Genomic DNA, 26,670 nt, shown 5'->3' on the forward strand with positions numbered 1-26,670 from the left:
GAGGAGGAGGGAGGGAGGGACGACCGAGTGAGTCGCACATTGAGCCGATGAGTGAGAGAGCGGGTGAGCGGAGGGGGGGGGGGGGGGGGGGGGGTCAGCCGAGTGATTGACAGCCGAGGGAGGAGGGGGGGGGGGGGGGGGGCGGGGGGGTACCTGTGTGAGGGCGAAGGGGTGCGAGACGGGGCTGACGAGGACCTGACGCAGTTTCCCGTTCAGGTCCGAACTCTCGATCCGGTCCAGATGGGCGTCCACCCAGAATATCCTGCAGAAAACACCACAGGTTCATTCACATACTGGACTTCCATCTGTGGACTCTTAAAAAGGAAAAATCCCCCCTCAGATATTATCACACTGTTCAGATCTCAGCAGTTAGATCAATGCATTCCAGGAAGTTGAATGCGATGAAGTGTTGGAATTTAGTTTTTTTTTGGTGAACCCGCTTTCCCTCAACCGGCCTCGTCCACTTCTGTTTCAGTTAGTGATTTCCTACGTTTCCCAGAATGCCTTTCGACAACCCCGCAGAGAGCGGGCCTGAACTTGTTGCGGGGGTTGGGCTGTGGTTTTTTACGTGTCGATGGAGAGGGCAATAATGACAGTGATAAGAGTAAGAAAGCAAGACTTTTCCGGTCTAGAAAAAGTGAGAGTCGCTCCCCGTACCCAAAATGCAACGTGTCTTGTGGCTGCATTGCATTCTGGTCAGTGGTGGAAGAAGTACTCAGATCTTGTACTTAAGTAAAAGTAACAATACCACAGTGTAGAAATATTCTGTTACAAGTAAAAATCCTGCATTCAAATTTTTACTTAAGTACAATTGTATTAGCATCAAAATATACTTAAAGTACCAAAAGTAAAAGTACTCATTATGCAGAATGGCCCATTTCAGAATAATGTATATTATATTATTGGATTATAATTATTGATGCATTAATGTGTTCATCACTTTAATGTTGCAGCTGGTAAAGGTGAAGCTGATTTTACTGCTGGGTAGCTTGTAAATTTCCCCCTCGGGATCAATTTTTTTTTATCTTAATCTATAATAATACAACATAATTTATTTGTTGATTATATTTTGTATTATTAATCTGAATATGCAAAGTATCTAGTAACTTAAGTTATCAAATAAATGTAGTGGAGTAAAAAGTGCAATAGTTGCCTCTGAATTGTAGTGGAGTAGAAGTAGAAAGTAGCAGAAAATGGAAATACTCAAGTAAAGTACACGTACCCCAAAATTCTACTTAAGTACAGTACTTGAGTAAGTACTTAGTTACTTTCCACCACTGATTCTGGTCTACTGAGGCTACTGTGGGTGGAGAAATTGGTCTCTCTGCCTCTTCTAAGATGGATTTCAAAATGCAAAGTACATCAACAAAACCTAAAGTTTTAGGTTGGAATTTTCCTTTAATGACAGATGAGAGCCAACAATGCACATCTGCACGTCCCAGACACATTTCTGCACATTACCTCCATTTGTAAATCTGATATCTTACAAGAGACATTGATACATTACTTATATATACATTACTGTATATATCATATAAAGAAATCCAAACCGCACACCAAACGCAAATAAATGTGAGTATATTGTCAACAAAGTCTTAGAGTGTGCGGTTGGATCATTTCTTTATATGGATTATCTTGTATTTCTGCAACCATCCAGCACTTGATTATAAGTGGCGGGCATCTTGACATTACTGTATATGTTCTTCCATCTATGCACCTGATAATGTGAACAGCTAGCAATGCACACTTGCTCATCCACTTGAAACATGTAAACCTGTCAACAAAGATGCTGCATCTTTTAATGACTTGTATTATTCTCAGTATGTTCAGTTGTTAGAATTACTTGTTGCATTATCCTCAGTAGTCTCTATTTGTCTTTTTCTTGTATATATCCTACATTCTGATGCTGCGATCATCCCGTTTCCCCACAGGGATCATCAAAACCTGATCTAATCTATTCTCACAGTGTACTGACCTTCGTGTGTCGTAGTCCAGCGTGAGTCCGTTGGGCCAGCCCAGGTCGGTGTTGATCAGAACTTTGCGGTCCGAGCCGTCCAGGTGGGAGCGCTCGATCTTGGCGATGTGGCCCCAGTCCGTCCAGAACAGATACCTGCAGAGACGAGGCTGAGCCGGTGAATGGTCGGGACACATTTCTGTATATTTGTTCTCCCATCTGTGCGCTGACTATGTGAGTCTCAACCTGTAAATCTGTCAAACAGGTTGTTGGTATCTTTATCTCCATTTAGTTACTTGCTGTAGTATTTTCAATGCGTTTGGTTGTAATCTTTTTGCTGTAACCGTCTGTTTAATTATCTTCAATACTTACTATTTATCTTGTTCTTATCTAGATCTTTTCCCCTGCTGCTGTGACAACACATCATTAAAAGGAACAGTTCACCCCAGAACGGAAATTCAATCATCCTACTATAAAATGAGGAAAACTCTGTCCTTCTGTCTGTCTGTCTGCATCCATTTTGCTCCTCAATGGGTTGGCCAATCAATCTGAAACTGCACATGGGCATTGAGCATTGGCATAGGCAGGGACTGATGAAGCTGATTTTTCCAATTTCCCAAATTTATGCTGTTTAATGCGCATTTTTGCCAAGTCTGTGCGGAGTTGTGGTGCGCGCATCCCCGGGTATGGAGTAGTTATCTATTATTATTGAAGTTTTTACAAAAATCAAACACACAGTGAGTTTGCTCCTGTAGTTCCACCTCACTCCTCTCCCAAACTACTGAAGTTAATGGTGCTATTTTTTTTTACAACTCCAAAAAAAAGCATAAAATGTCCAACTTTCTCCAAACAGCTTGAGCAGCAGAATCCAAGTGTTTTGTAGCCAAACGACTGTACTGCGAGTCCAAAAGTCCAATATTTACCTCTTTATCTCTCTATACGTTCCTGTCGTTGAGGGCGAACAGTTAATGACTGAATTTTCATTCTGAGCTGAACTGTTCCTTTAAAGTTTCATCTAATCGAATGTCTCACCCTTTGCTGGGGAACACGGCGATGGCTCTGGGCTCGTCCAGGCTGTTGTTGACCAGGACTTTGCGGCTCGTCCCGTCCAGGCGGGCGACCTCGATGGTGTTGCGGCCCGTGTCGGTCCAGTACATGTTCCTGGACACCCAGTCCACCGCCAGCCCGTCCGTGGTCTTCAGGCCCTGGCTGATCACCGTCTCCATGCCGCTGCCGTCCAGGTTGGCCCGCCTGGGGAACACGGGGGAGGGAGACACGGCATGTAACAGGACTGCTAAATATTGTGATCACATTTATTCATCATTATTATTTGTCGTGACTCGAGGAAACAAAATTGTTTTATTGCACTTTAACGTATATTTTCACTTTTTGTCAGTGCAGTATTCCACAAAGTAGTAGCAGTTAGCAGTCTTGTTTTCATTCTTACTGTCTCATCTTACTCTCAATGTGTCTTTACTTACTTCATAATTACTTCTTTATTACTTTGGCACCCAAAGGCAAACTAGGCACAGAATCTGTACTTGTTTGTCATCCACTTTAAAACCAAAGTGTCTCCAAATCACAGAAAATGATCCACTTTTAGGAATTAAAACATTTTCAGGATTTTCCTCTCCAACTTCGGGCCAATTTGTCCTTTTCCCCATAAGCTCTCTGTAAAGTTCCTCTGCTGCTTCTCCATCTGACCTTTAGTTTTGGTCACTTTGCTTGATAAACCACACCAGGTGTTTCAGGAGACTTGAGAATATAAAAACACTTTCAATAATCGCTGAATAACACAATTATTAATTGTGGAAATGTAAAATTGTGATATACAGTACTGTGCAAAAGTCTTAGGCACCAAAGAGTTTTTATATAAATTGTGTCTTAGATGTTTATGCATTTTTTTTCAGCATTAGTGTGTCAGTAGACTGCTCTTTATAGTACATTTTTTTATATTTTAAAACTCTTCATTTAATTATTATTATTATTTTTTTTTAAAACAATATATTTATTGAGTTTTTCTTTTTTTTCCCCCACAAAGAAAAGATACAAGGCAATCAATACAAACAGCATCAGACATTTAACCCCCCCCCCCCCCCCCCCATAAACTTAACATAATAGCAATAATAATACACAGTTGTGACAGGTACAACGTGTGGAAGAAAGATAGAAAGAAAGAAAAAAAAAAAAAAATCATTTAATTATTTTTGAAAGCATCTTCGCTTTACTTTTCTTCTCGTGGAAGAAAGATAGAAAGCAAAAAAAAAAAAAAAAAAAAATCATTTAATTATTTTTGAAAGCATCTTCGCTTTTCACTTTTGCACAATGCTGTACAATTACCTACGATTACCTGTGCAGCCCTGTAGTATATAATCAATAATCATACCGACCACCAGAAGTGGAGGGAGTAAGTGTGTGTGTGTGTGTGTGTGTATAATTTTTTTTTTTTTTTTTTTTTTAAATCTGTGGGCATTTGCCTGTTTGCTTTTATTGTTTTTTATTCCATGTCCTTTTGCTTGCTCGCTTTTAATGCTTTTACCATTTGTTTCTTGCGCTTTTGCCTGTGTACTCTGTAAAGCACCTTGGGTTGCCTTTGGGTATGGAAGTGTGCTCTATAAATCAATTTGCCTTTGCCTATATATGTGTGTACTTCACCTTATAACATCCAGGGTGACGTCGGTGTAGTAGAGCTTGCCGTCCACGCTGTCGTAGTCCAGGGAGATGACGTTGTGCAGCTCGGGCACGGGCACGTGCACGTCCGTGTGGTCGCCCGTGTCCAGGGAGATCCGCCGCACGCTGACGCGGTTGGAGAAGAGCAGGTAGGTCTCCGGCGAGTCCTCGCACGACCGGCCGTCCCCCTTCAGCAGGATGCCCGTGGGACAGGCGCAGGACGTGCCGTTGGGCCGGGGCAGGCACAGGTGGGTGCAGCCGCCGTTCCTCCTGCCGCACTTGTTGAAGCCTGGGGGGCGGCCCGGGGAGAGAGGAGGGAGTGTTAAAGACCCCATGTAGAGCTGCAACGGTTTTCATTTTAACATTTAAGTTGTCGGTTAAGTGTGTAGGTGTTATGTCTTGTCTTTTGCTTGAAAACTTTAATAAAATGTTCATCTAAAAAAAAAAAAACCACAAAAAGATCAAATCTGTCCCGTACACATGATTAATCGATTAGTTGTCAACTATTAAATTAATCGGCAACTATTTTGATAATCGATGAGTAATTTTTGAGTAAATTTTTAAGAAAAATAAGTCCAAATTCTCTGATTCCAGCTTCTTAAATGTGAATATTTTCTGGTTTCTTTCCTCCTCTATGACAGTAAACTGAATATCTTTGGGTTGTGGACAAAACAAGACATTTGAGGACGTCATCTTGGGCTTTGGGAAACACTGATCCACATTTTTATAGACCAAACAACTAATCGATTAAATCGAGAAAATAATCGACAGATTAATCGACAATGAAAATAATCGTTAGTTGCAGCCCCAACCCCGTGAAACAGCATCTTTACATAATGCAGTAAGGGATCATTCAAAAGTCTAAACCAATGGAATATGAGTCAGGGAGAGAAAGGCAGTTTTATTTGATGGGAGGGGTGCGGAGGGGTGGGGTTGTTCAAAAATCTGATAGTTTTATTGGTTAAAAATCTATATTTATGCCTACTAGTGCAGCATGAGGAAGAAATGGGAGTTTATTCATGGAGACTTTAACATGGTGGTGGAGTTACAGCAAAGTCAAACTTGCCCAAAATAGAAATAGGGTCCAACTGTTTACTCGCTGCTTCGGCTTCGTATTGATCATTTATTTACACTCCACACCAGCAGGGGAATGCGTGAAGATTAAAGGAATAACCGTAACTAAAGGGAAACTGGAAATAGCAGTGACAGAAACTCACAACAACAACAACAACAACGTTTGATCGTCACAAAAAGGTGCAGAAATCCTCGAACAAGCTCAGCTCAGTCTCCAGATCGTTCACTCTGAAGAGTCGAGTTCAGGAGTTCAAGTGAGATGGAAACAAAGACCTTCAGACCCACTGCAGACTGCGACTAGTTAGACCAGAAAGCCTGTGAGCCTGCTGAGGAGTCTGAAGCCAACGCCAATATTTTCCTTATGTGTTTAGGAGAGGAGTGTTATCGATGAAGTAATGGCTGAAGGAAACTAAAACTAATTTTGTTAACAGAATCCTTGTTGCAAGTCTTTGGCTCCAGTGTGCCATCCACAGTACAGGCTGTCTAATGTGTTTTCAGAAGGTTAACAGCTTTTTAAAAACTAATTCCCCACTTAAACCCTGGAACAAAGCCCAACAAGACCTGTGCGTACTGAAATAAGTAGTGATGCACAGATATATCGGTTGAATATCGGAAATGGACGATTTTTGCATTGTTGACTACAAATCGGCTCATCGGCCGATAAGATTAAATCCCCGATGGCAGTGGCCGATACTCATTAACATATATTGCGTCACTAATCTGTTCCAAAGACGTTCAAGTTCGAATGGAAAGCCTATCAGCGAATGTTATTTGTTTATTTTAATTAAAAAAAGGCATTTTTGGTTATGTGAAAGAATGTTACAATAAAAGATGGTCCTTAAATCTATATGTTCATTTGCTTTCTATTTATTTAGTTCAATTTGAAAAGGGCATTTTTGGTTATGTGAAAGTTGTTACAATAAAAGCTGATCCTTAAATCTATATTCATTGCAAAGTATAATGAAGGGCAGAATATGGATTATTTTGGCAGGGCACAAATGGGTCAATACGAAACAAAATATCGGTATCGGCCCAAAATTTCCATATCGGTGCATCCCTAGAAATAAGACCGAGGCTACAAAGCTGAGCTACAAAGAAACAGGAAAGAAGAGAATATTGATGGATGCCAAAAAGTTGCTTAACTTGTACTTAAAACATTTTAAGATCAAATTTGTACCATTTTGTGTATATCTGGGGCCCATTTATTACTTGGTCGAATATAACTTAGAGATCAACTTATTGCAGTGAATGGTTTATCCATTTTGATATATTTTTTCTTCTGTATTTTTTTTTTTGTCAGTTTTCATTTTAACATTTAAGTTGTCAGTTAAGTGTGTAGCTGTTATGTCTTGTCTTTTGCTTGAAAACTTTAATAAAATGTTCATCTCAAAAAAAAAAAACACACAAAAAGATCAAATCTGTCCCGTACACACAGTTCTTGCACGAGGCCCCAAGTGCCACCCCTAGTTTTCCCCCCCAGAATGCCGTGGGGGTTCTTGGGGGGGCCGGACTCACCCAGCGGCCTCTCCCTGTCCACGGCCTGGATGTCCATGAGGCCCGGCAGGTTGGCCCGCACCGTGATGGTGTTGGCCCCGCTGGTCTTGTCCGCCCGCTGGATGCTGCGGCTCTGCCAGTCCGTCCAGTAGATGTGGGGCCCCAGCAGCGTCAGGCCGTACGGGTGCTGCACCGGAGACACCAGGGTGCGGCGGTTCTGCCCGTTCAGGTCCGCCGACTCGATGCGCTAGAGGACCCGGAGAGAGGACAGGGAACCTGGTTTTTCAGCTCGACAGCCACGCGGCATTTTTTCAGTGTCTCTAATGGGTTTTGAAAGGTTTTCAAAAAGCCCCAAGGGTCACTGAACTTTCCCCAACCCATAGAAGAGCATGAAAAGGCATCTTTACATGGGATTTGATGCATTTCCTGTTGAAACGGGATGCTGAGGCGGGACATAATGCAGTGAGGGATCATTCAAAAAGTCGAAACCAGGCATCACTAACTGGCGGACTCCGGGCTGGATCCGGACCGTGACCAATTTCTGATCAATTAATGAGCAGCCACATTGATCCGTCAGAAAACGGACAGAATTGACGGATTGACTGCAGGAATACAGCAGCATAGCTTCGCTCATAACGGTGCTACTTCATAAAAACAAGTTAAATTCACTTGAACACATTGTTTAATCACTCACATTGAGAAAATAGGAAAGAATGTCTAGTTTCTTCTTTCTCGACATTTTCACAACAACCTGTCAGCTCCGTGGTTCAGAGTAAACTGTCTGTGCCTGTCATGTGATGGTGCGTTTGTTTAATGTCGCCCAGCATCCCGGTTGAGTGGAGTTTTTCGTTTTTGATGCCCTTGGCTGCGCCGTGGGAAAAAGGGACATGAAAGTTCTGTTTGCACTGTTTCAAAAAGAGGCACTTTCCTATTTTATTCTGAAGACTGTCTTGTTTTCTTTTACTTGAAATTAGAAAATAATTGTGATACTTTTAAATTATGTTTAAGCTACTGATTTGTTTTCCACACGTTCAATGTGTGTGCATGGGAAAAAATGATTGAAATTGATCAATAAATGTTGTTGTAATGACATTGAAATGTGCGTTTAATTTATTTGATAGAAAGTCATACAACAACTATAGGCCTCCAAAGCATAGCACAAGTTAGACATTATGATACTTTAGACCTTTGATGGGAAGAAATTTTAGTGACTTGACCTCCTTGAATTTTAGTTGAATACCCCTGGTCTAAAACTATGGAAGTCGGGGAGAGAAAGACAATTTTTATTTATTTTTTTAATGAGAGGGGTGTGGAGGGCGGGATTGTTCAAAAACCTGATGGTTTTATTGGTTAGAAATTTCTATTTACACCTGCTAGTGCAACATGAGGTCACCATGAAAGACACAAGTTTTCCAGGAACTGGGACTTTAAGATGAAACATGAAAATCACCAAAAAACAGAATAAGCTTCAATTCTTAGACTGCCATGTTAAAAAAAAAATCAACCAAAAATAAGGAGTGCAAAGGTCAGAGCTTTTATCCCCATACGATTTAGGACAGGTAGGGTGACAAGCTGGGCAGAGTCATCTCTCACCTCTGTGTGGGCGTCGGCCCACAGCAGCTGCGAGCCGGCCTTGTCGATGGCCAGGCCGTTGGGCCAGCCCAGGTTGCTGCTGATGAGAACCACCCGGTCCGAGCCGTCCATCGCAGAGCGCTCCAGCTTGGCGTGTTCGCCCCAGTCTGTCCAGTACATGTAGCTGCAGGAGAGGCAGAGGGGGAGAGGTCAGAGGTGTGTGGAGGGATGGAGGGAAGGGAACTGAAAACAGGACTGAAACTAGATTTTATCGATCCCTGTAACAACGCATTATGTAATAACTCGACAAAACGTTATACATTTTCACTTCATTTTGTAATAACACCCGCATTTTCTAATAATCTGCCGCATTTTGTAATACACAGCCTATATGTAATAAATTTCCCCACATTTTGTAATAAATTATTACATATTGTAGTGTGTGTGTCTCCTGACATTTGTGTGTACCAGTACTTAGATGTTTGTGTCAGTATAACACTCAGTGCAGTTTCTATGTCTCTATGAACCCTCAAGTACAGTTTCTATTAAGCTAAGGAATACAGTGACTCTTAATGTAGTTTTGACCAATGAAAGATACTAATCTACTGAACTAATAGTACCTTTTTAAAATGAATTTGGGTCATAAAATATATAAAATAAACGTTGTTATAATGTTATAACAATTTTTATGAATGAAGACATCCATTTCGGTTGGTTATTACATAATGCACCATATTATTACATTTTCATCAAAAAAAAAGTGCAACTCCCGTATTTTGTAATAACCACCGCAATATGTAATAATTTATTACAAAATGCGGGAAAATTTATTACATATTGCGTTCAGGCTGTGTATTACAAATGCGGCAGGTTATTAGAAAATGCGGGTGTTATTACATAATGAAGTGAAAATTTATTACATTTTGTCAAGTTATTACATAATGCGTTGTTACAATCCCTGAGGGGAAACTGGGGCATTAGAGCAGCAGATAATAGAAGAGCAGGTTGGAGAATGAAGAGTAACAAGTCCAGATTCTTTACAGTCCCACAGCACATTAGTGGTGACAATATGTTTTAATACAAGGTGTTTATGGTTAAGGTTTCTAATACACTGTGTGAGTTGAGGGAAAACTTGCAGGGTAAGGTGTTTAAAAAAAATAGTTAAAATAAAATGTTCGCAATAATAGAACATCTACTTCCTCTAATTAGATAGTAAATAAAGAATATGAAGAAAATGATTTTCTCAAGTGTTGTGATGAAGTTTGACAGCACCAATGGCATTTAGTACCAAGTGGAAAAAGGTAATATAGGCTAAAAATAAAAGTGTGTTTCTTATGATCCTGATAACATATTTCTCTTTGGGTGGCTAAATGAAAACTCTCACTGATTGACTTACAGATATATTCAAAAGATGGGCAGGAGTCATTCTGTGATTCACTTTAAAACCAAAAACAAAAGATTTTTTCGCCTCTCTCACCCCATCTCATGGTACAGGGCGATGGCTCGGGGGCTGTCCAGGTTCTGCCAGACGAGGACCTTCCTCATGGAGCCGTCCAGGTTGGCGACCTCGATGCGGTTGGTTCCCGTGTCCGTCCAGTAGATCTTCCTGCCAACGGCGTCCACTGCCAGGCCGTCAGTGGTCATCAGACCTGTGGGGAGAGAAAGAGAGAGAGAGAGAGAGAGAGATGGAGTTATGACTGGTATGACTGGGGGGGGGGGGGGAGTTGAACTGTATTGTATATTTAAGCTGTCCTCACCAGTGGAGATGATTTCTTCATGTGCCGTGCCGTTGATGTTGGCTCTGCTGACTTTCTTCAGTGTGCTGTCGGACCAATACACTTTGCCTGCAGGGGGCGCCAAAGCACACGTGTCAGGACTTTGAGTGGGAATTCCTCACTTATACTGTATATACCGTGAAGTGCATTTTTTTTGAAAACGCAGGACGGAGACACGCACCTTCTTTGGGGTCGACTCCGATGGCGATGGTGTTCTTCATGGAGCTGTTGACGGCCAGCACCACGTCGGCGAAGTACGGGATGTCCAGAGAAACCATCCGGATGTCCGTCCTCCGCGCGAAGATCAGGAAGCTGCTCATGCCTACACACAACACACACACACACACACACACACACAACACACATCACAGCGCCTGCCTGTGATGTCATGGTACAGAACGCACCTAGCAAACATGTCATGTTTCCTCTAATTTGTCATATTTGTACTGTTTGTACTTTTATCTCTGGAACTTTAAGAGAGGTCTATGTTCTTCTGTTTCTGACATTGTGTGGCGGTGTGGCACTTGGACACTGACTATGGCAACTCCCACCCTTGGATTCATTATCCAATAGATCTGAAACCCTGTTCAACCAATTCTCCAATGGCAATTGTTCACCTGGTCTAGGTTGACTATGTTTGTTTGCCTCATGTCTTTGTCCACTTTGACTCTGATGAAGACGCAGTAGTGTCAAACCTGCATCATTCTGTGAAATCCTGACCTAAATGTTTTTCTGATACCACTTTAACAGTATCAGAAACTGTTTTCATATGAATTTTTACCATGCCATAACGTCATATTCTTGAACTCGGCCACTTCCCGCATTGTCACTGCCCGTCAAAATGGTTTCTGAGCAGGCTGATCCCTATCTCACTGCACAGCTCATCGCACTTGACGCGGTGAGGATGGTCGGTTTTTCATGGAAACACGTGAAAAACGGGGTGTGCGATGCCCTCTCTCCGTTTGAACTTTCGAGGTCAAACGTTTTCCGAAACCTACCGTGAGTGCAGGTCTTCCCGTCCGTCTGCAGGTTGATCCCGGTGGGACAGGCGCAGCTGGAGGCTTTGGGGGCGGGAGCCAGGAGGCAGAGGTGGCTGCACCCTCCGTTATTCACCGCACATGGGTTACGCACTGCAGATACAGACACATACAGACTCAGCTCACCCACTGTCCTGGTTTCTAGGTCAAATGCTTAAACTCGAGACCCCTAATTGGATGAGGATGAGGACAAACTGACAGAAACACAGAGAGAGACACAAACTGGCAAACTGGAAGACACACAGGTACTGAAAACACTCCAGGACCCCCTGGGGGAACATAGGAAAGCCCTGCACATCAGTGAGATCAGTGAGTCTTCAGCTTGGTATGAGCCCCGGGGGCCGTCTGCCCTCTGAGCCACTGATCTGGGTTCAGTTTACCTGGCCCCTAATCCTCTCAGTGTCAGCAGAGACACCGGATCTGGGGCTTTGGGTAAAGGCGGCAAAAACCAGAGACAAGAGAGTGACAGGAGGATTCTATGGGCAGAAATATGTGTCACTAGAAACTGAAAGTGAGTGCAGATTCACAGAACTCCTTTTCATGTTTTTGGCCTGAAAATTCCAGATCCCTTCAGTTCTCTGGACATGATACTCCGAGCTGAACGCCATCAGTAAAGTGAAATTGAATTGCAAGAACTGAATTTGAATCACGAGAACTGAATTTGAATTGTGAGAACTGAATACAGTTTCAGAGCAAATTAATTCAATTTCATAATATTACATTCAGTTTCAAGTTTATTGGAATTCAGTTTCAAACAAACAAATTCAATTTCAAATCATGCGATTCCGATTTTCAATGCAATTATTCAAGTTAAACAATGCAAATTCAAATTATGTGATTCAAATTCAGTTTTTTAGTGCAATTATTCAAGTTGAGCGATTCAAATTCAAATATAAATAATTCAATTTCAGTTTCTAGTGACACATATTTCTGCCCATAGGATTCTTTCATCTGTCAGGAGAGGCTGCCCAGGTCCGACGGGGGGGGGGACACACACACACACACACACAGTACACACTTCTGTCTCGACACACACTAACCTGTCTCCCGGTGCCGGTGGAACATGTGGATGTCCATGAGGTTCTCCAGGTTTTCGGTCAGCGTGTGTCGTTCCAGGCCGGTCAGCTTGTCGGCGCTCTGGATGCTCTTGGACTGCCAGTCGGTCCAGTACAGCTTGTCTTCGTGCAGGGTCAGGCCAAAGGGGTGGGGCAACTGGCTGCCAATCAAAACCTGCACACAAAGACAGAAAAAAAAAAAAAAAAAGATTTGGTGAACCGTACCAAGAATCAGTTCACTCTGTACCTTCCAAATCAACAGAGCCCAAACATGCGCCAATGCTGAACAGATTGAACAATTCTGAACAATTCTCCAACTTGCTGTTACACCCGAACACATCATTCCCATCACTTACCTTTTCAGTAAAATTGATTTCTCACATCTCCTTAGGATTTGGAATCAAGTCTCTATCTCTGTTAGTTTCATAGTTACGGCTAAAAAACAATAATTGTCCAACAGCAGAAATCCCAGATCAACAGGAAAATCAGCAAAATCAATTGTTATTTTCTTGGAATTACATGTGTGAAAGCACAGGATGGATAAATATATAATTAAAGAAGGTCATTCAGACAAGGATTTACAAGTTTGCTATTAATTCTTGAGGAATTGTGATTGATTTATAATTTTTGTGTTTGGTTTGATGTCTGGATGACAATACTGTTTCTCTTCCCTATGTACTTGATTGTTAATTCAATGAGATGAGCTGTTTTGTTTGTTGTGTTTATGTGGTTATGGTGTGTATAAGCGTGTATGACTGTATGTGCGGTGGACCCCAGGAAGAATAGCCAATGCTTATGCTGGTGCTCATGGGGATCCTAAGAAAGAAAGAAAGAAATTGTTTCTTGGTTCCCAATTTCATGGAAATCCGTTCCTACTGTTTTTTTGAGAGATTCTGCCAGCCAGATAAAACACAGAACCTGCTCGGCGGAGGTAGAAATACATACAGTACATGTTGATAAAAGCCCTGCTTACCTGTCGGTCAGACCCGTCAAAGTTGCCATATTCAATGGTCTTCATGCCAGCGTCGGCCCAGTACAGGCGTTTGGTCTGGTAGTCGATGGCCAGGCCGTTGGGCCAGGTCAGGTTGGACGAGATGATGACGATGCGACTGGATGCGTCCATTCCCGCACGCTCGATCTTAGGGTTCGCACCCCAGTCCGTCCAGTACATGAACCTATGGGGAAAGAACACAACATGTCAGGGGAAGCGTGCGAAGCTCATGTTCAATGTTACAAACTTTGGGGTTTAATATATATATTACTTTTTAAAGCTTATTACTCCTCTTTGGTTAAAACTCGAATCGTCATTTTGAACTTGGAGACATCTTGTACCTGTATCTCCATTTTATTGCTTTCCTGTGTTTTGGCACACACTTTTATTTACACACTTTTATTTAAAGTTCCATCTGTTTTTAATTGTATCTCTGTTTGTTCTTTGTTTTTTTGTTGTGCCTGTTTATCTCTTGTATTACCTTTTATTCCTATTTTTTTTTATAATTCTTTTTCGGCACACACTTTTATGTAAAGTCCGATCTGTTTTTAATTGTATCTCTGTTTGTTTGTGTGTTTTTAGTTGTACCTGTTTACCTCATATATTACCTTTTATTCCTATTTTCTATTATATATTTTTTTTTAATTTATTTTTATTTTTCAATCATTCATTGTGGTAGTTTCACATCACTGCTTTTGGGTTTTATTGTATGTAAATCACTTTGTAAACATTGTTTTTAGAAAAGTGCTATACAAATAAAGCTATTATTATTATTATTATCTCACCCTCCGATCGGGTCGACCACGATGTCCCTGGGCCGGTCCAGGTTCTCCCATATCAGCACAGTCCGCATGCTCCCGTCTGCGTTGGAAACCTCGATGCGATCTGTTCCTGGGAAACATGCACAAGTAGGGAGTCTTAAAATCCAGAAAAGACCACACATCCACACACAAGGGACTGTACATATCAGCGGTATGACTGACAGATGAATATCTGAAATGAGGCTGCTTACCGGCGTCAGTCCAGTAGAGCTTGTTGGTCACCCAGTCAATAGCCAGGCCCGCTGGACTCTCCAGACTGGTGTCCACGACCACCTGGAGAACAGGGACAGCAAAGGCTTTATTACCCCGTTCCAGCTTCCCTGCTGTGGCTTCCTGCTAATTCTAGGATTGATTTTAAGATCTTACTGTTTGTTTACAAGGCCCAGCACGCAACACAGGTCCCAGGTCAGATTTGAACCCAGCATGCTGTGGTTACACAGTATGCGTTTCAGCCAACTGAGTCACCAGGAGGCCCCAGAGAAGCTTGTATATACAGTAATTGTTTCATTTCACACACCTTGTGTTTTTCTTTTTCTGCTGTTTCAGCTTTGTTCCAATTGTTTTTGGCTTTTATTTTTATGTCCTGTGCTTTTGATTTTATTACCTCATTTTGCTTTCTTGCCTATGTAAAGCACTTTGCAGCTTTGTTTTGGAATATGAATGAAGTTAGATACAAACAGCCCTTTATCCCATGTGCAATAAATATGCTTAATTTTCAAATGTGCTTTACACATTATTATTATTAACTCAGAGCTACTCAACTCTACACCCATCTACTACAAGCAGACCAAGGATTGCTGTTGCAATTCCATATCCTCCCCAGTAGATGGCATTATTGCATTAACTTAAATCTTCCAGCACTCTCTTGTGTCTGCACTGTTCTGGAGTCAAGGACAGACAGAAGCGAGACGGTTTCAGCAGGGAGATGAAGTCCAGACAGTTAGAGCCTCTAGGGCCACTGACCTCCTGCTTGGAGCCGTCCCACAGCGCTCTGTTGATGGAGTCGGTGGTGACGTCGGTCCAATAGATGTAGCCGTCTTTGGCGTCCCAGTCCAGCGCCACGGCGTTGCGCACGTCGGCCAGAGGGATGACATCATCGGACATGTCCTCTGTGTCGAAGCTGACTCGTCGGATGTCCGTCCTTCGGGCAAAAAGCAGGAACTTGTCAAGACCTGATTAAAGACCAAAGGTCTTCTGTCAGTGCTCTAGGTTTAACAATGGGGTCAACATGGAACACAGCACAACAACACTAACACACACACACACAACTAGCAGTGCTTACAGGGGAATTCATACAAAACTGACTTTTCTTATAGTTACTTTCCCTTTTAACGAAGATAAATGTCTAGAATTATGAAAAAGAAGATGGTGTTTTATAAGTACAGGGTATAAAACTGTATAAAACTTTCTTTCAACCATCTTTAGCAATGCAACTCAAGTATGTCACAGGATTTCTAATATCTAACATCCTTATAGTCAATTTCAGTGAAATTTTCTAAACAGTTACATGTTATCTGACTTATGTTAAAAGTGGGGGGGGGGGGGGGGGGGGGTCTGAAAAATCTGTGATGGTTTTATTGGCTGAAGTTTTTATGCTCGCCTGCTGGTACAGCGTGAAGTCACCACTAAAAAATATGGTTTCTAGGACGTGAAAGTAATGATTTTGTTGTATAGAAAAATACAAGAAAATAGAAATGTTTTTGGCATTTATTGTTAAAGGTGAATGTTATGATATGGACAATTAGCTAACATGGGGACAAGTCATTCTCTGTCTCATTGTGACTTTAACCCTACATACTGTACATTCAGGTCAACAGGTTTTGCCACTGGCTAGTGTTTTCTGTCTGTAAGTCACAGAAGGGGGGGGGGGGGGGGGGAGAACTCACTCTTGGCACAGCTGTAGTGGTCGACCTTCTTGAAGCCGGTGGGACAGGCGCAGGTGAAGCTCTTGTTGCTGGGCAGGCAGAGGTGGCTGCAGCCGCCGTTGTTGGTGCCGCACCGGTTCCTCCCGCCTGCAGGGGGACAAGGTGACGACTCAGGACTCTGTGCAGGTGTGTGAGCATCAGGGCTGACACTAACGATCCATTAATCTATCAATTATGTTTTTCGATTAATCGTTTAGTCTATAAAATGTCAAAAATAATGACAAATGCCCATCACAAGTTTCCAGGAGCCCAAAGTGATTCTTCAAATTGTCGACGTAAAGTCTGAGCAGCAGCCACAAAACCCAAAGTATTCATTTTATAATGAGATGAAACAGAGAAAAAGCAGCAAATCTTTGTATTTGCGAAGCTGCAACCAGCAAATCTTTGGTATTTTTACTTGATTGTGATTTTGTTGATCAACTAATCCAGTGCTTCTCAATCCTAGTGCTGGAGTACCACAGCCCTGCTGGTTTTCTATTTTACCTGGTAGTTGATACACCTGGTGTCCCAAGTCTTTCAGTCCTGAGTACACTAGGTGAATGTAATTAACTACCAGGTAAAATAGAAAACCAGTAGGGTTGTGGTAATCGACTCATCGCTTCAGCACTAATGACTATGTACAAATTTTGTGTGTGTGTGTGTGTGTACATGCCCCGTGTACCAGGATAACACACTCTGGGACTCTGAGGGATTTTTTTTTTTGCCCCTTTGACCTGATTTTAGGGGCGTTTCGGTCTTTTTTTCGGGGGCAATTTTATTCAGCTATGAAATAATACATGTGTTTTGGATATTTACAAATAAACCACTCAAATAAACCACTCAAATAAACCACTCAATAAACCACTCAGCCACTCAGCATCCAACACCCCCGCACTCCTTCCTGCCTGCTGGAAACTCGGCGGGGCCTCACGCCGCCGCTGACTTTTCTCCTCGAACCCGGCGTGACCGAAGACTTAACAGAAGAGGATGGAGCCGTATTCCTCTCTCCGTCCTCAACTAGTAGAGTGTTTTTACCATAATTGGTTGTTTTTATTTTGTTTGGGTTTTTTTTTTTTTTGTTTTTTTTTGCTGACTCAGCAGTTTGTGTTGGTCTGCATTTTTTTTTTTTTTTTTAAAGCTCGTTTTTTCCCCCCCGATCCAAAAAAACGCTCCATATTTCTCACCCAGAACGCCCCCCCCCCCCCCCTCCCCCTCCCTGTGTACCGACCTGCAGGCTGCCTCTGCGGGTGCAGCGTGTGGATGTCCATGGGGAAGTGCAGCTTGTTGCGGATAATCTCCTGGTTCTTGCCGGTGAATTTGTTGGCGCTGTTGATGCTCTTGGTGTGCCAGTCGGTCCAGTAGAGGCTGTCCTCAAACACCGTGATGGCAAACGGGTGGGGCAGGCCTGAGGGGGGAGAGAGAGAGAGAGAGAGAGAGAGAGAGAGGGGGGGTGAGAAACACTAAAAACACGACCAACTGAAATTCCAAACACCTGCCCTGTGATGCATCTTGGGATCACTGAAGATGTTGTGATGACTTGACTAAAGTTTGACTTGCAGCAAAGTAAGAAAGCTGTTACCAGAAATCGGTTTAATGTAAACACCCCAAAACAGGAAGAGTGGCTGGAAATTGTAAAAAAAAGACATTTTTGTTATGGAAAAGTTGACATACCTTTTGAGAGTCAAAGAGAATACATTTAAAAAGAACTGGGAAAAAACGGAACATTCATATGAGACATGACACCGACTAAATGAATGCCTAATTAACATAGATTTTTATGAATATTTAAATATTTCCAGACAACCATTCTTATTATTTGTTTGTTTATTTTACTGACTATTTTTTGTGCTGATGCGGATGTGCTGCTGCTCTCTCTATATCTTTGTGAAAACTCAATAAAAACTTAAGTGAGAAAAAAAAACAAAAAAAAAACCACGCAAACTGAAGAGCCAATCGAAACCACGACAGCGAGAGTAAACACACACAAATACATATTCCAACAGAGAACGATGTGTTTTTTTTTTTTTTTTTTGAGGGTTGTAATCATCAAAGTAAAACAAGCAGAAACGTTCGACAGCTTCAGACCCGACACTTTTCTAATGAGCAAAAAAAACATAACGACGCCGTGATCCGGAGATGTAAAAAAGCCTCTTTTTCCTGCGCGCAAATCTGGAAAAGAACAAATGGCCTTCTGAAAGCAGTTGGCCGGTTTCAGAAGCGCTCTCCAAACATCCTGCACACAGCGCTGTGGGCTTGGCTGATGTCACTCTGTCCTCATGCGGGCCAAAGCCGAGCTGCTTTCAATTAGCCCGCCTCCCGTCGGCCTGTTGCTGGTTTACTTGCGGCTGCACCGGCCAAAAAAAAAAGGAGAGGCGACCCAACCAGTTTCCTTAGGTAATGTGCCTTTTCCGTCCCGCGTCTGAACGGAGGATCCAGCACGTCGCCCCCCCCCCCCCCCCCCAGACCAGGGTAAGACCGATATATATATATATATATATCAGGCCCGATACTGGCCTTTTTATTACAGATCAGATATCAGCCGAGTCATGTGTGCTCTTGAATGATGATTCCGGGCTATCAACATGCACTGTTGTACATTTACTCAAGTACTGTACTTAAGTACAATTTTGAGGTACTTTACTTGAGTATTTCCATTTTATGCTACTTTGTACTTATACTCCACTACATTTTAGAGGGAGATATTGTACTTTTTTACTCCTACTTTTATATTTAAAACATTTGATCATCTTTATAAAATAACTATGAAATAGCATTGTTATAGATTAGACTACCCAAAAGCATAGCTTCTATAGATTAGCTTCACGTTGACAACTTTAAAATGCTGCTTACATGTACATGTATGTCAATAAATCAGTATTAATATTCCAATAATTTATGAACAATATAACTCTCTAAATGGAGACAGTTTGCATAATGAGTACGTTTACTTTGATACTCTAAGTACATTTTGCTGCCAATACTTATGTACTTTTACTTAAGTAAGATTTTGAATGCAGGACTTTTACTTGTAATGGAGTATCTTTACATTGTTGTATTGCTACTTTTACTTCAGTAACAGATCTCAGTACTGTACACCACTGTTGGCGGTTAGGTGGCAACCACCGCACACTCTTTCTATTCATCAGTGGAATCACTCTTTAATAGAGATTTTATCTATGGAGCTCTCTGATGCTAAGATGAATGGGACAGGCCAGGATATGCACTAGGCCAGGAAGGAGGCACTCAACGCTGCTAGAACCATGATATACATTTTTATTTTGTTTCCTTATCTATTTTGCAACGTACTGTTGGAACGTACTAGTGGAACTGAGAGAAAGACCCATGGGGATGGGGTAGGTCAGGGTTCCTGTTTTATTTACTTTATTTACTCTATCAATGCCCTGGTATACCTATATGTTACGTTACTGACTGAGGTTACTTGTTGATGTACACCTGCAAACCTTAATAAAATAAATTTAAAAAACAGACCACAGGTACAGAGAAACAGGAAAACCTGACATGAAATCTTATGTTCTTGGCTCATGTTATTCATTTCATTGTTCAGTTTTTCTGTGTAAATGAATTCTCATTCATTCATTTAAAAGGCAGTAATGCATTTAAAAGGCAGTAATTCATCCCAGAGTTCCTCTACCATTGAATGGAGGGTGTGTGTGCTTGTATGTGTGTATGTGTGTGTGTGTGTGTGTATGTGTGTGTGTGGAATTTCATCAGTCTGGGTTTCAATGGAGCGTTTTAGTGTCCCACACGATGGTCTAAATGCCGTTTCAGAGGCTTTTCCAACCCTGGCAAGAATAAAATTCTGGCGGAAACAGTGAATTCTTAGAATATTTTGGCATGAAAATGGCAAAAATAAAGATATTGAAAATGGCAGTTGGCGATACTGTAAATCCGTGCAAAATTTCGGCACAAAATATCGGCCGTCGGCGACTTCAGTCTAAAAGTATCGGCCTCCAAAAGCCGTATCGGTGGAACCCTTAACATTAGTATGTATAAAGGGGGACTCCTCGCAGATTTGACTCTATTGGGAACATCTGCTCAGGGTGACTCCTCCACACCCGTCCAACTCTCTCTCTCTCTCCCCCCTCTCTCTCTCTCTCTTAATCCTTCTCCAGTGGAGTCGTCTCACCGCCAGTTGGATGAGAGTGCTGAACGGATGGAAAAAAGTGATTTCTGCCCGCTTTATTTCTGTTGCCACTAACACAGTTTGCGGTGAGGGGGGGGGGGGGGGGGGGGGGATGGGGCGCTGGCACCGGGCTTTTAAAACAGGACCGCTCGTTTAATGACAGTGTTTTACAGCGCGGCGTAAATGTCAAGTGGTAAATGGCTAAAACTGGAGAGAGACTAGAATGATAATGAGTCATGAGGATCTGCGTGTGTGTGTGTGTGTGAGGATACGTCCTTGCACATAATCTCAATGAGACAAATAGTAAAGTTTTATAGTTTGGATATATATATTTATTTATATGTTTTATTGGCAACAAACAATTTATCTAATCTGCCCGTGGTCCCGGAAGGAAGAGTAAAGAAACACAAGTGGGTGGATTTTTTTTTTAAATCAAGAATCAGCCATAAAGTGGATATGGGACCACATGCAGCAGGTCCAGGTGTGTGTGTGAGCTGATGCTGGCTGAATGTGTGTGTGTGTGTGTGTGTGTGTGTGTGTGTTTTCAGATCTTATCCCAGCGGAGACGCATGGTTGGAGAACAGTAGACCCTCCTCGCCCTCCGCCAGGTCAGCGACAGCTATAGAGGAGGCGCCTGGGTTTTGATACGGCCGACTCCTTTCTTGTCGTTTCTGTCCTCCCCCCATCCCCCCCCCCCTACCTCTTCTTTCCCGGGGACAGCTGGGGAAGCAGCTGCAAGCCAACGGGGCATCATCCACAGTTAATGTCCCCTTTAACCTACTTTTGACACCTCCTCTCCTTCTCCTTCTTCTTCTTCTTCTTCGCCTCGTTCACGACTGAATATCTGTCACGTTCTACATACATCACTTCCGATGCAAATGAGCGCCCGGCTGGGTCGGGACGGGACGCGCAGAGTGACGGGCTGCGACACGGAGGACGGTTTAACGGTGGCTTTTTCGGTGCCCTTGACTCACGTTCCTCTCTGAGCGGGACGGCTAGTTATGTTGTTTGCAAAGTTTCAAGCTCCCCGCCTGTTTTGTCCGTGAAGCTGACCGACACGATTCAAGTATCAAACCCAAGTAAATCGATTGTACACTCACAATTTCCAATAATTCCCAACATCCTAGGCTAAGCTGGTGACATCATGACACAAACGATAAGAATCCAGAAGACCCAGGGCCTGCAAGTCGTTTCAGTCTCAGAGGAGACAGTGCCATCTACTGACCAGCAGAGGTAACTGCATCACACATTGAATGAAACTGAATGAGCATCCAAAATGAATGGAGGTCAATGGACATTCACCCCCAGAAAGCTCCTCCCTATGGACAAACCAACATACAGAAGCTCTCCACTAAAAATACATTTTAGAGGGAGGTTATGTTATTCGTTAAAGCTGACCACCTAGTTAAAGTGATCAGTCAACAAAATCAGACATTTTTAAGTTAGTAGAGTCAAATGTTAAAAAATCTAAATAGCTCACGACCAGGCAAGAACACAACTCTGTTAAGATCACACAAGAAAACACAAAAGTTGGATTTTTCCAACGTATCGGTCGTATCTGCTGCCTGCTGTCCACAGGGGGCGCTGTGCTGTGCTGACGCTCCGCAAAACTGACTCCCAGAGCAGTGGTTCTCAACGTGGGGTCCGGGGACCACCAGGGGTCCTTGAGAGGGCCTTAAACTTCACCATTATTTCATTTACAAGAAGTTAACACAATTAGAGAATGTAGGAGAATGACTGTTTTGATCATAGTTTCACTGTTATCTCTCTACCTACAATACAGACAGTCATGGAATTCTGGACAAAATCATATCTGACAATAAAAATATTCGCAGATTTGGGTCCAAGAGACAAAATCTCATCAAATGGGGGTCCGTGGCTCTAATGTGGACTAAATTAGGGGTCCTTGATATGAAAAGGGTTGAGAATCACTGTCCCAGAGGACTGAATGGACTCCGGCACACTGTAATGTCAACTGTGAACAAGGCGTTAGTCCTTTATTCCAAAGTGTCTTTCCTGTGCCATAGGGAGGCACACCCCATGAACACACACACACACACACACACACACACAGGCCCCTTCCCTACCTCAAAGTGCACAGGTGTGCAGGCTGGATAGCGGTGTTAGCCCTGACACCCGCCTGCCGTCCAGCTTCCCATGACGGAGGAGCTGGCACACATCCAGTTATTGCACACACACTCTCTCACACACACACACACACACACACACACACACACACACACTCTTTAACATTCCTGGGCATAGTGACTTTGCTGCCACACACACACACTCACAGACGCAGGCGGACACGTGTGCGTCCCATTTGTTCTGTCCGTTGTCTGAGCAAACAGAGGTTCTGGGGGAAGGACAGGGCCAATTACAGCCTTTTATCCTGAGAGCACACATCATTAAGGAGCGCTCACAGGGCTGCTGCACCCCCCCCCCCACCCCCCTCCCTCTCATCAAACATTTCCCTGTCCCACCCCCCCCCCCTCTCTTTTCACACTCTTAAACGCTCTTGATCGTCACTGATCTGCTTCTACACACACTCCACTGTTCTCTTCAATTGAACAGAAAAAAAAACAAAAAAAACACAAAATCCAAAATTAGAAGGCTCTCGGAGAGCGGGGAAGCTCCGCCAACGCTGAACGACTCTCCAACCTGCTGTTCCACCCAGAGACAACATCACTCCTATCACTTCCATTTTCATTTGATTTCTTGACCGTGCAAACACACCCTTAGGATTAGGAAACACGTCTCTATTTATTTATATAGTTTCATAGTTATGGCTACAAAATGATACATCGTCTGATTGTCTAATGGCCGAAAAGGCAGAAAAGCCCAGATCCAGATCAAAATCAACGCAACTGGTCCCTGATCTGTCCACCAAATTGAATGGTATCTAATGGTAATTTAATGGGAATCTATTCAGAAGTTTTTGAGAAGGGCTGGCTGCTGGTTTGTTGAGTGGGAAATGTGAAGAACGCTGAAATACAGGAGGAACAGGAACCAGCAGGAACCAGCAGGAACCAGCAGGAACCAACAGGAACCAGCAGGAACCAGCAGGAACCAGCAGGAACCGGCAGCAACCGACAGCAACCGACAGGAACCAGCAGGAACCGACAGGAACCAAAAGCCAGCATGGCTGAGCCAATCAACAAATCTCACTGCAACATGAGGCTTAAGATGCGTGTGTGTGTGTATGTGTGTGTGTGTGTGTGAGAGAGATCAGTATCATGCCTGCTGTGCATGGATGTACATCTGCACATGCCAGATCCCCAATTGCGGTGCACATGCATGCACACAAACAAGCAAAGGCTTAGCCATAGGAACAAACAACATAAACAACAAGAGGCACGCACAGCCAGAGACACGGGATTTATGTTGCCATTTATGGGATGTGTGCGTGTGTGTGTGTGTGTGTGTGTGTGGTGGGCACATGTGTATGCTCTTTAATGGAAATATGGCATTGATTAACTCCACATGGTATAATGAAGTAGCGTCAGTGTGCTACATCATATATCTCTCCCACTCTGTGTGTGTGTGTGTGTGTGGGGGGGGTGTGTGTGTGTGTGTGGGGGGGGTGATAAATGAGAAACTGAGGAGCTGAACTCTAGTCAGACCTACAGTATATGCACCATATTTCTCACTATATAGTTCTCCTGTCTTTGTGCTCTTTCAGCTTCTCTTAGAGAACAACTGACAAAGCTTTGGGCTGCAATAGCCTAAATGTATTCAATGACATCCACAATGGCCACCTGACTGCCCCAGACCAATCAGACGCCAGTATTTTAATTGCACAAAGAGAGGCCTTTTGGAGGCTTCCATTGTAAAAGTCTTCACTCAAATGGAATTCATTTGATTTCAAAGATTTCCTTTAGAGGATTTAACGAAGACATGTATTGTCTTGTATTTCTCTTCTTCTCGGTGGATGACTGGCCAATCGTAGACGAGGTGACATCATATATCACATATCTAGATGTTTCCAGCAGCTACAGTAGAGTTTGATATGAGAAAATGTTTCCAGATGTAAAACCTCAGCGGTAAACGTCAGGTTTTTGGTGTCAGTCCCTCAGAATCAAAGAGCGAGGGCTTCTTTCTAGAGCCGCCATTTTTGCACCGAGAGACGTTCAACAATCACACAGGGAGAGATCCATCGTAAGAAGAGGAGAGAGACCAGTTTCTCCACCCACAGGAGCAGGAGAGAGACCAGAATGCAATGCAGCAGAGAGACACAAGTTGCATTTGGAGTAAAGGGGCCTGACTGGAAAGACTCTTGCTTTCTTAATCCTACGCATGTAACCTATAGCTGAACGCAACAAGTTCACGCCTGCTCTCTGCGGGTTGTTGAAATGCATTCTGGGAAATGTAGGATATTACTAACTGGCGTGGAAGAAAATGGATTCACACTGAACATCACAGACTGATGATACATAAGAGTGTAAAAGCATCTGAGGGTGGAAAGTTCCTTTAAGAAGTCTGAGCCCTGTGGCGTCTCCAAGACAGCAATTGCTTTTCTAAAATACTGGCGCCTGATTGGTCCGTGGACCCTGTATTTATCGTTGACTATGCATGCGATCTTGAACGCGGCTGCAGCCAAAACCCCCTCGGTTTTTTAATATTCAAGCTTCGTCGGTTGTTCTCCAAGACCGGCTGAAGGTTTTCATTCCTTCGGTCGTATTCATGATTCATGCGCCTTGGAAGAGCGGCGAGGTCGCAGCAGATCTGTTTACCTTTCGCCCCATGGAGCTTTTCATTACCCAGCATGCCTGTTACTACGAGAGGCTTGGATTTAGAGAAAAGTAGCTTCCATAAAAAACTGAGGCAAACCAGAGCGCCAGAGGAGACAGGAAGCCAAGAGAGAGAGAGAGTGCTGAGAGGGCAAAGCGAGAACACGAGCTCCCTCTCTCTCTGTGTGTGTGTGTGTGTGTGTGTGTGTGTGTTAGGGCTGGGCGATATGGACAAAATCAAATATCACGATATTTTTTGACCAAATACCTCGATATCGATATTGCGGCAATATTGTCGGGACGACTATTGGTGCTTTCGCAAAATATTTACACAATGAGATTTTTGATAAATAATCATCAGTAATGTGGATATAATGACTAAGTGGGTAAAGGCAAATAATAGAACAGCTAGAACAGTCTGGTAAGTTCAGAAAGTGACATCACTTTACTGTAATGTAGCCTTTAAAACCAGGAAAAGACACTTATGCCATATCACCATATTACGATATCCAAAATCTAAGACGATATCTAGTCTCATATCACGATATCTACGTAATATCCACATATTGCCCAGCCCTAGTGTGTGTGTGTGTGTGTGGGTACGACTTAAGTCACTTTCAGGGACACACACCAGACTTAAGACCAGTCGATTGGGGGCAACTGGGGACAAAAGCCGTGTCCCCAATTGGTAAAAAGCTGATTTTCGGGTCAGTGGTTAAGGTTAGGTTTAGGCAAGCAGTGGTTATGGTTATGGTTAGGGTAAGTCTCCAGGAAATGAATGTAAGTCTATGTAAATACCCCAAAAGTGACTTAAGTGTGTGTGTGTGTGCCTGTGCGCGTACTCACCGTGGCTGATGACGGCCTTGCGGTTGCGCCCGTCCAGGTCGGCCCGCTCGATGACGTGGTGCTTGGCGTCCACCCAGTACATGCGGTGGCCGGCGTAGTCGATGGTGAGCCCGTTGGGCCAGAACAGGTGCGTGTCGGCGATGACGCGGCGGTTGGAGCCGTCCATGTTGGCGTACTCGATGCGCGGCGTGTTGCCCCAGTCCGTCCAGTAGATCTTACTGCGGAGGGGGCGGGGGGGGGGGGGAAGACACGGGACGGTCACGGACAGAAATGACGTATATTTTCAACAGAAAAAAGTGTCTCTCCACTAGGGCTGGGCGATATGGACCAAAAATCATATCTCGGTATTTTTAGGCTGAATGGCGATACACGATAAATATCTCGGCATTTTCTACGAAGTAGGCTAAATGTTCAGTTGTAAGTCAAAGCCACATGTGAGATGTCACAAGCACTTTCATTAAAACAAGACTGTGATCAAAATAAAATACAAAGACAGGGTTTCCTTCCCTGTTTTAGAACAGTCCGGAAATGACATCACTTTACTGTAATGCAGCCTTTAAAACCAGGAAAATACACTTATGCCATATCACGATATTACGATAT

The 26,670-nt window shown here is 43.1% G+C and overlaps 1 protein-coding gene across 1 annotated transcript; it reads right to left on the reverse strand.

Moving 5' to 3' along the window:
- Positions 1-153: 153 nt before the first annotated feature.
- Positions 154-26,248, reverse strand: LOC139667437 (low-density lipoprotein receptor-related protein 4-like; the record flags this gene model as incomplete). The annotated part of the gene is made up of 18 exons (XM_071546890.1): positions 26,068-26,248; positions 17,576-17,752; positions 16,330-16,455; positions 15,407-15,615; positions 14,635-14,716; positions 14,408-14,513; positions 13,605-13,806; positions 12,617-12,806; positions 11,538-11,669; positions 10,721-10,861; positions 10,522-10,608; positions 10,242-10,413; positions 8,786-8,948; positions 7,214-7,439; positions 4,610-4,913; positions 2,987-3,205; positions 1,976-2,110; positions 154-262 (listed from the first exon to the last, which is right to left on the reverse strand). Coding segments are annotated over exons 1-18 (2,946 nt in total), but the record flags the coding sequence as incomplete, so codon positions are not given.
- Between the last annotated feature and the right edge of the window lie 422 nt (positions 26,249-26,670).

Source organism: Centroberyx affinis, unplaced genomic scaffold (assembly GCF_046629955.1).
Source record: "Centroberyx affinis isolate AG114_WGS23_722 - 3 ecotype Tasmania unplaced genomic scaffold, CSIRO-AGI_Caff_v1 ptg005531l_1, whole genome shotgun sequence".
Lineage (NCBI taxonomy): Eukaryota > Metazoa > Chordata > Actinopteri > Beryciformes > Berycidae > Centroberyx > Centroberyx affinis.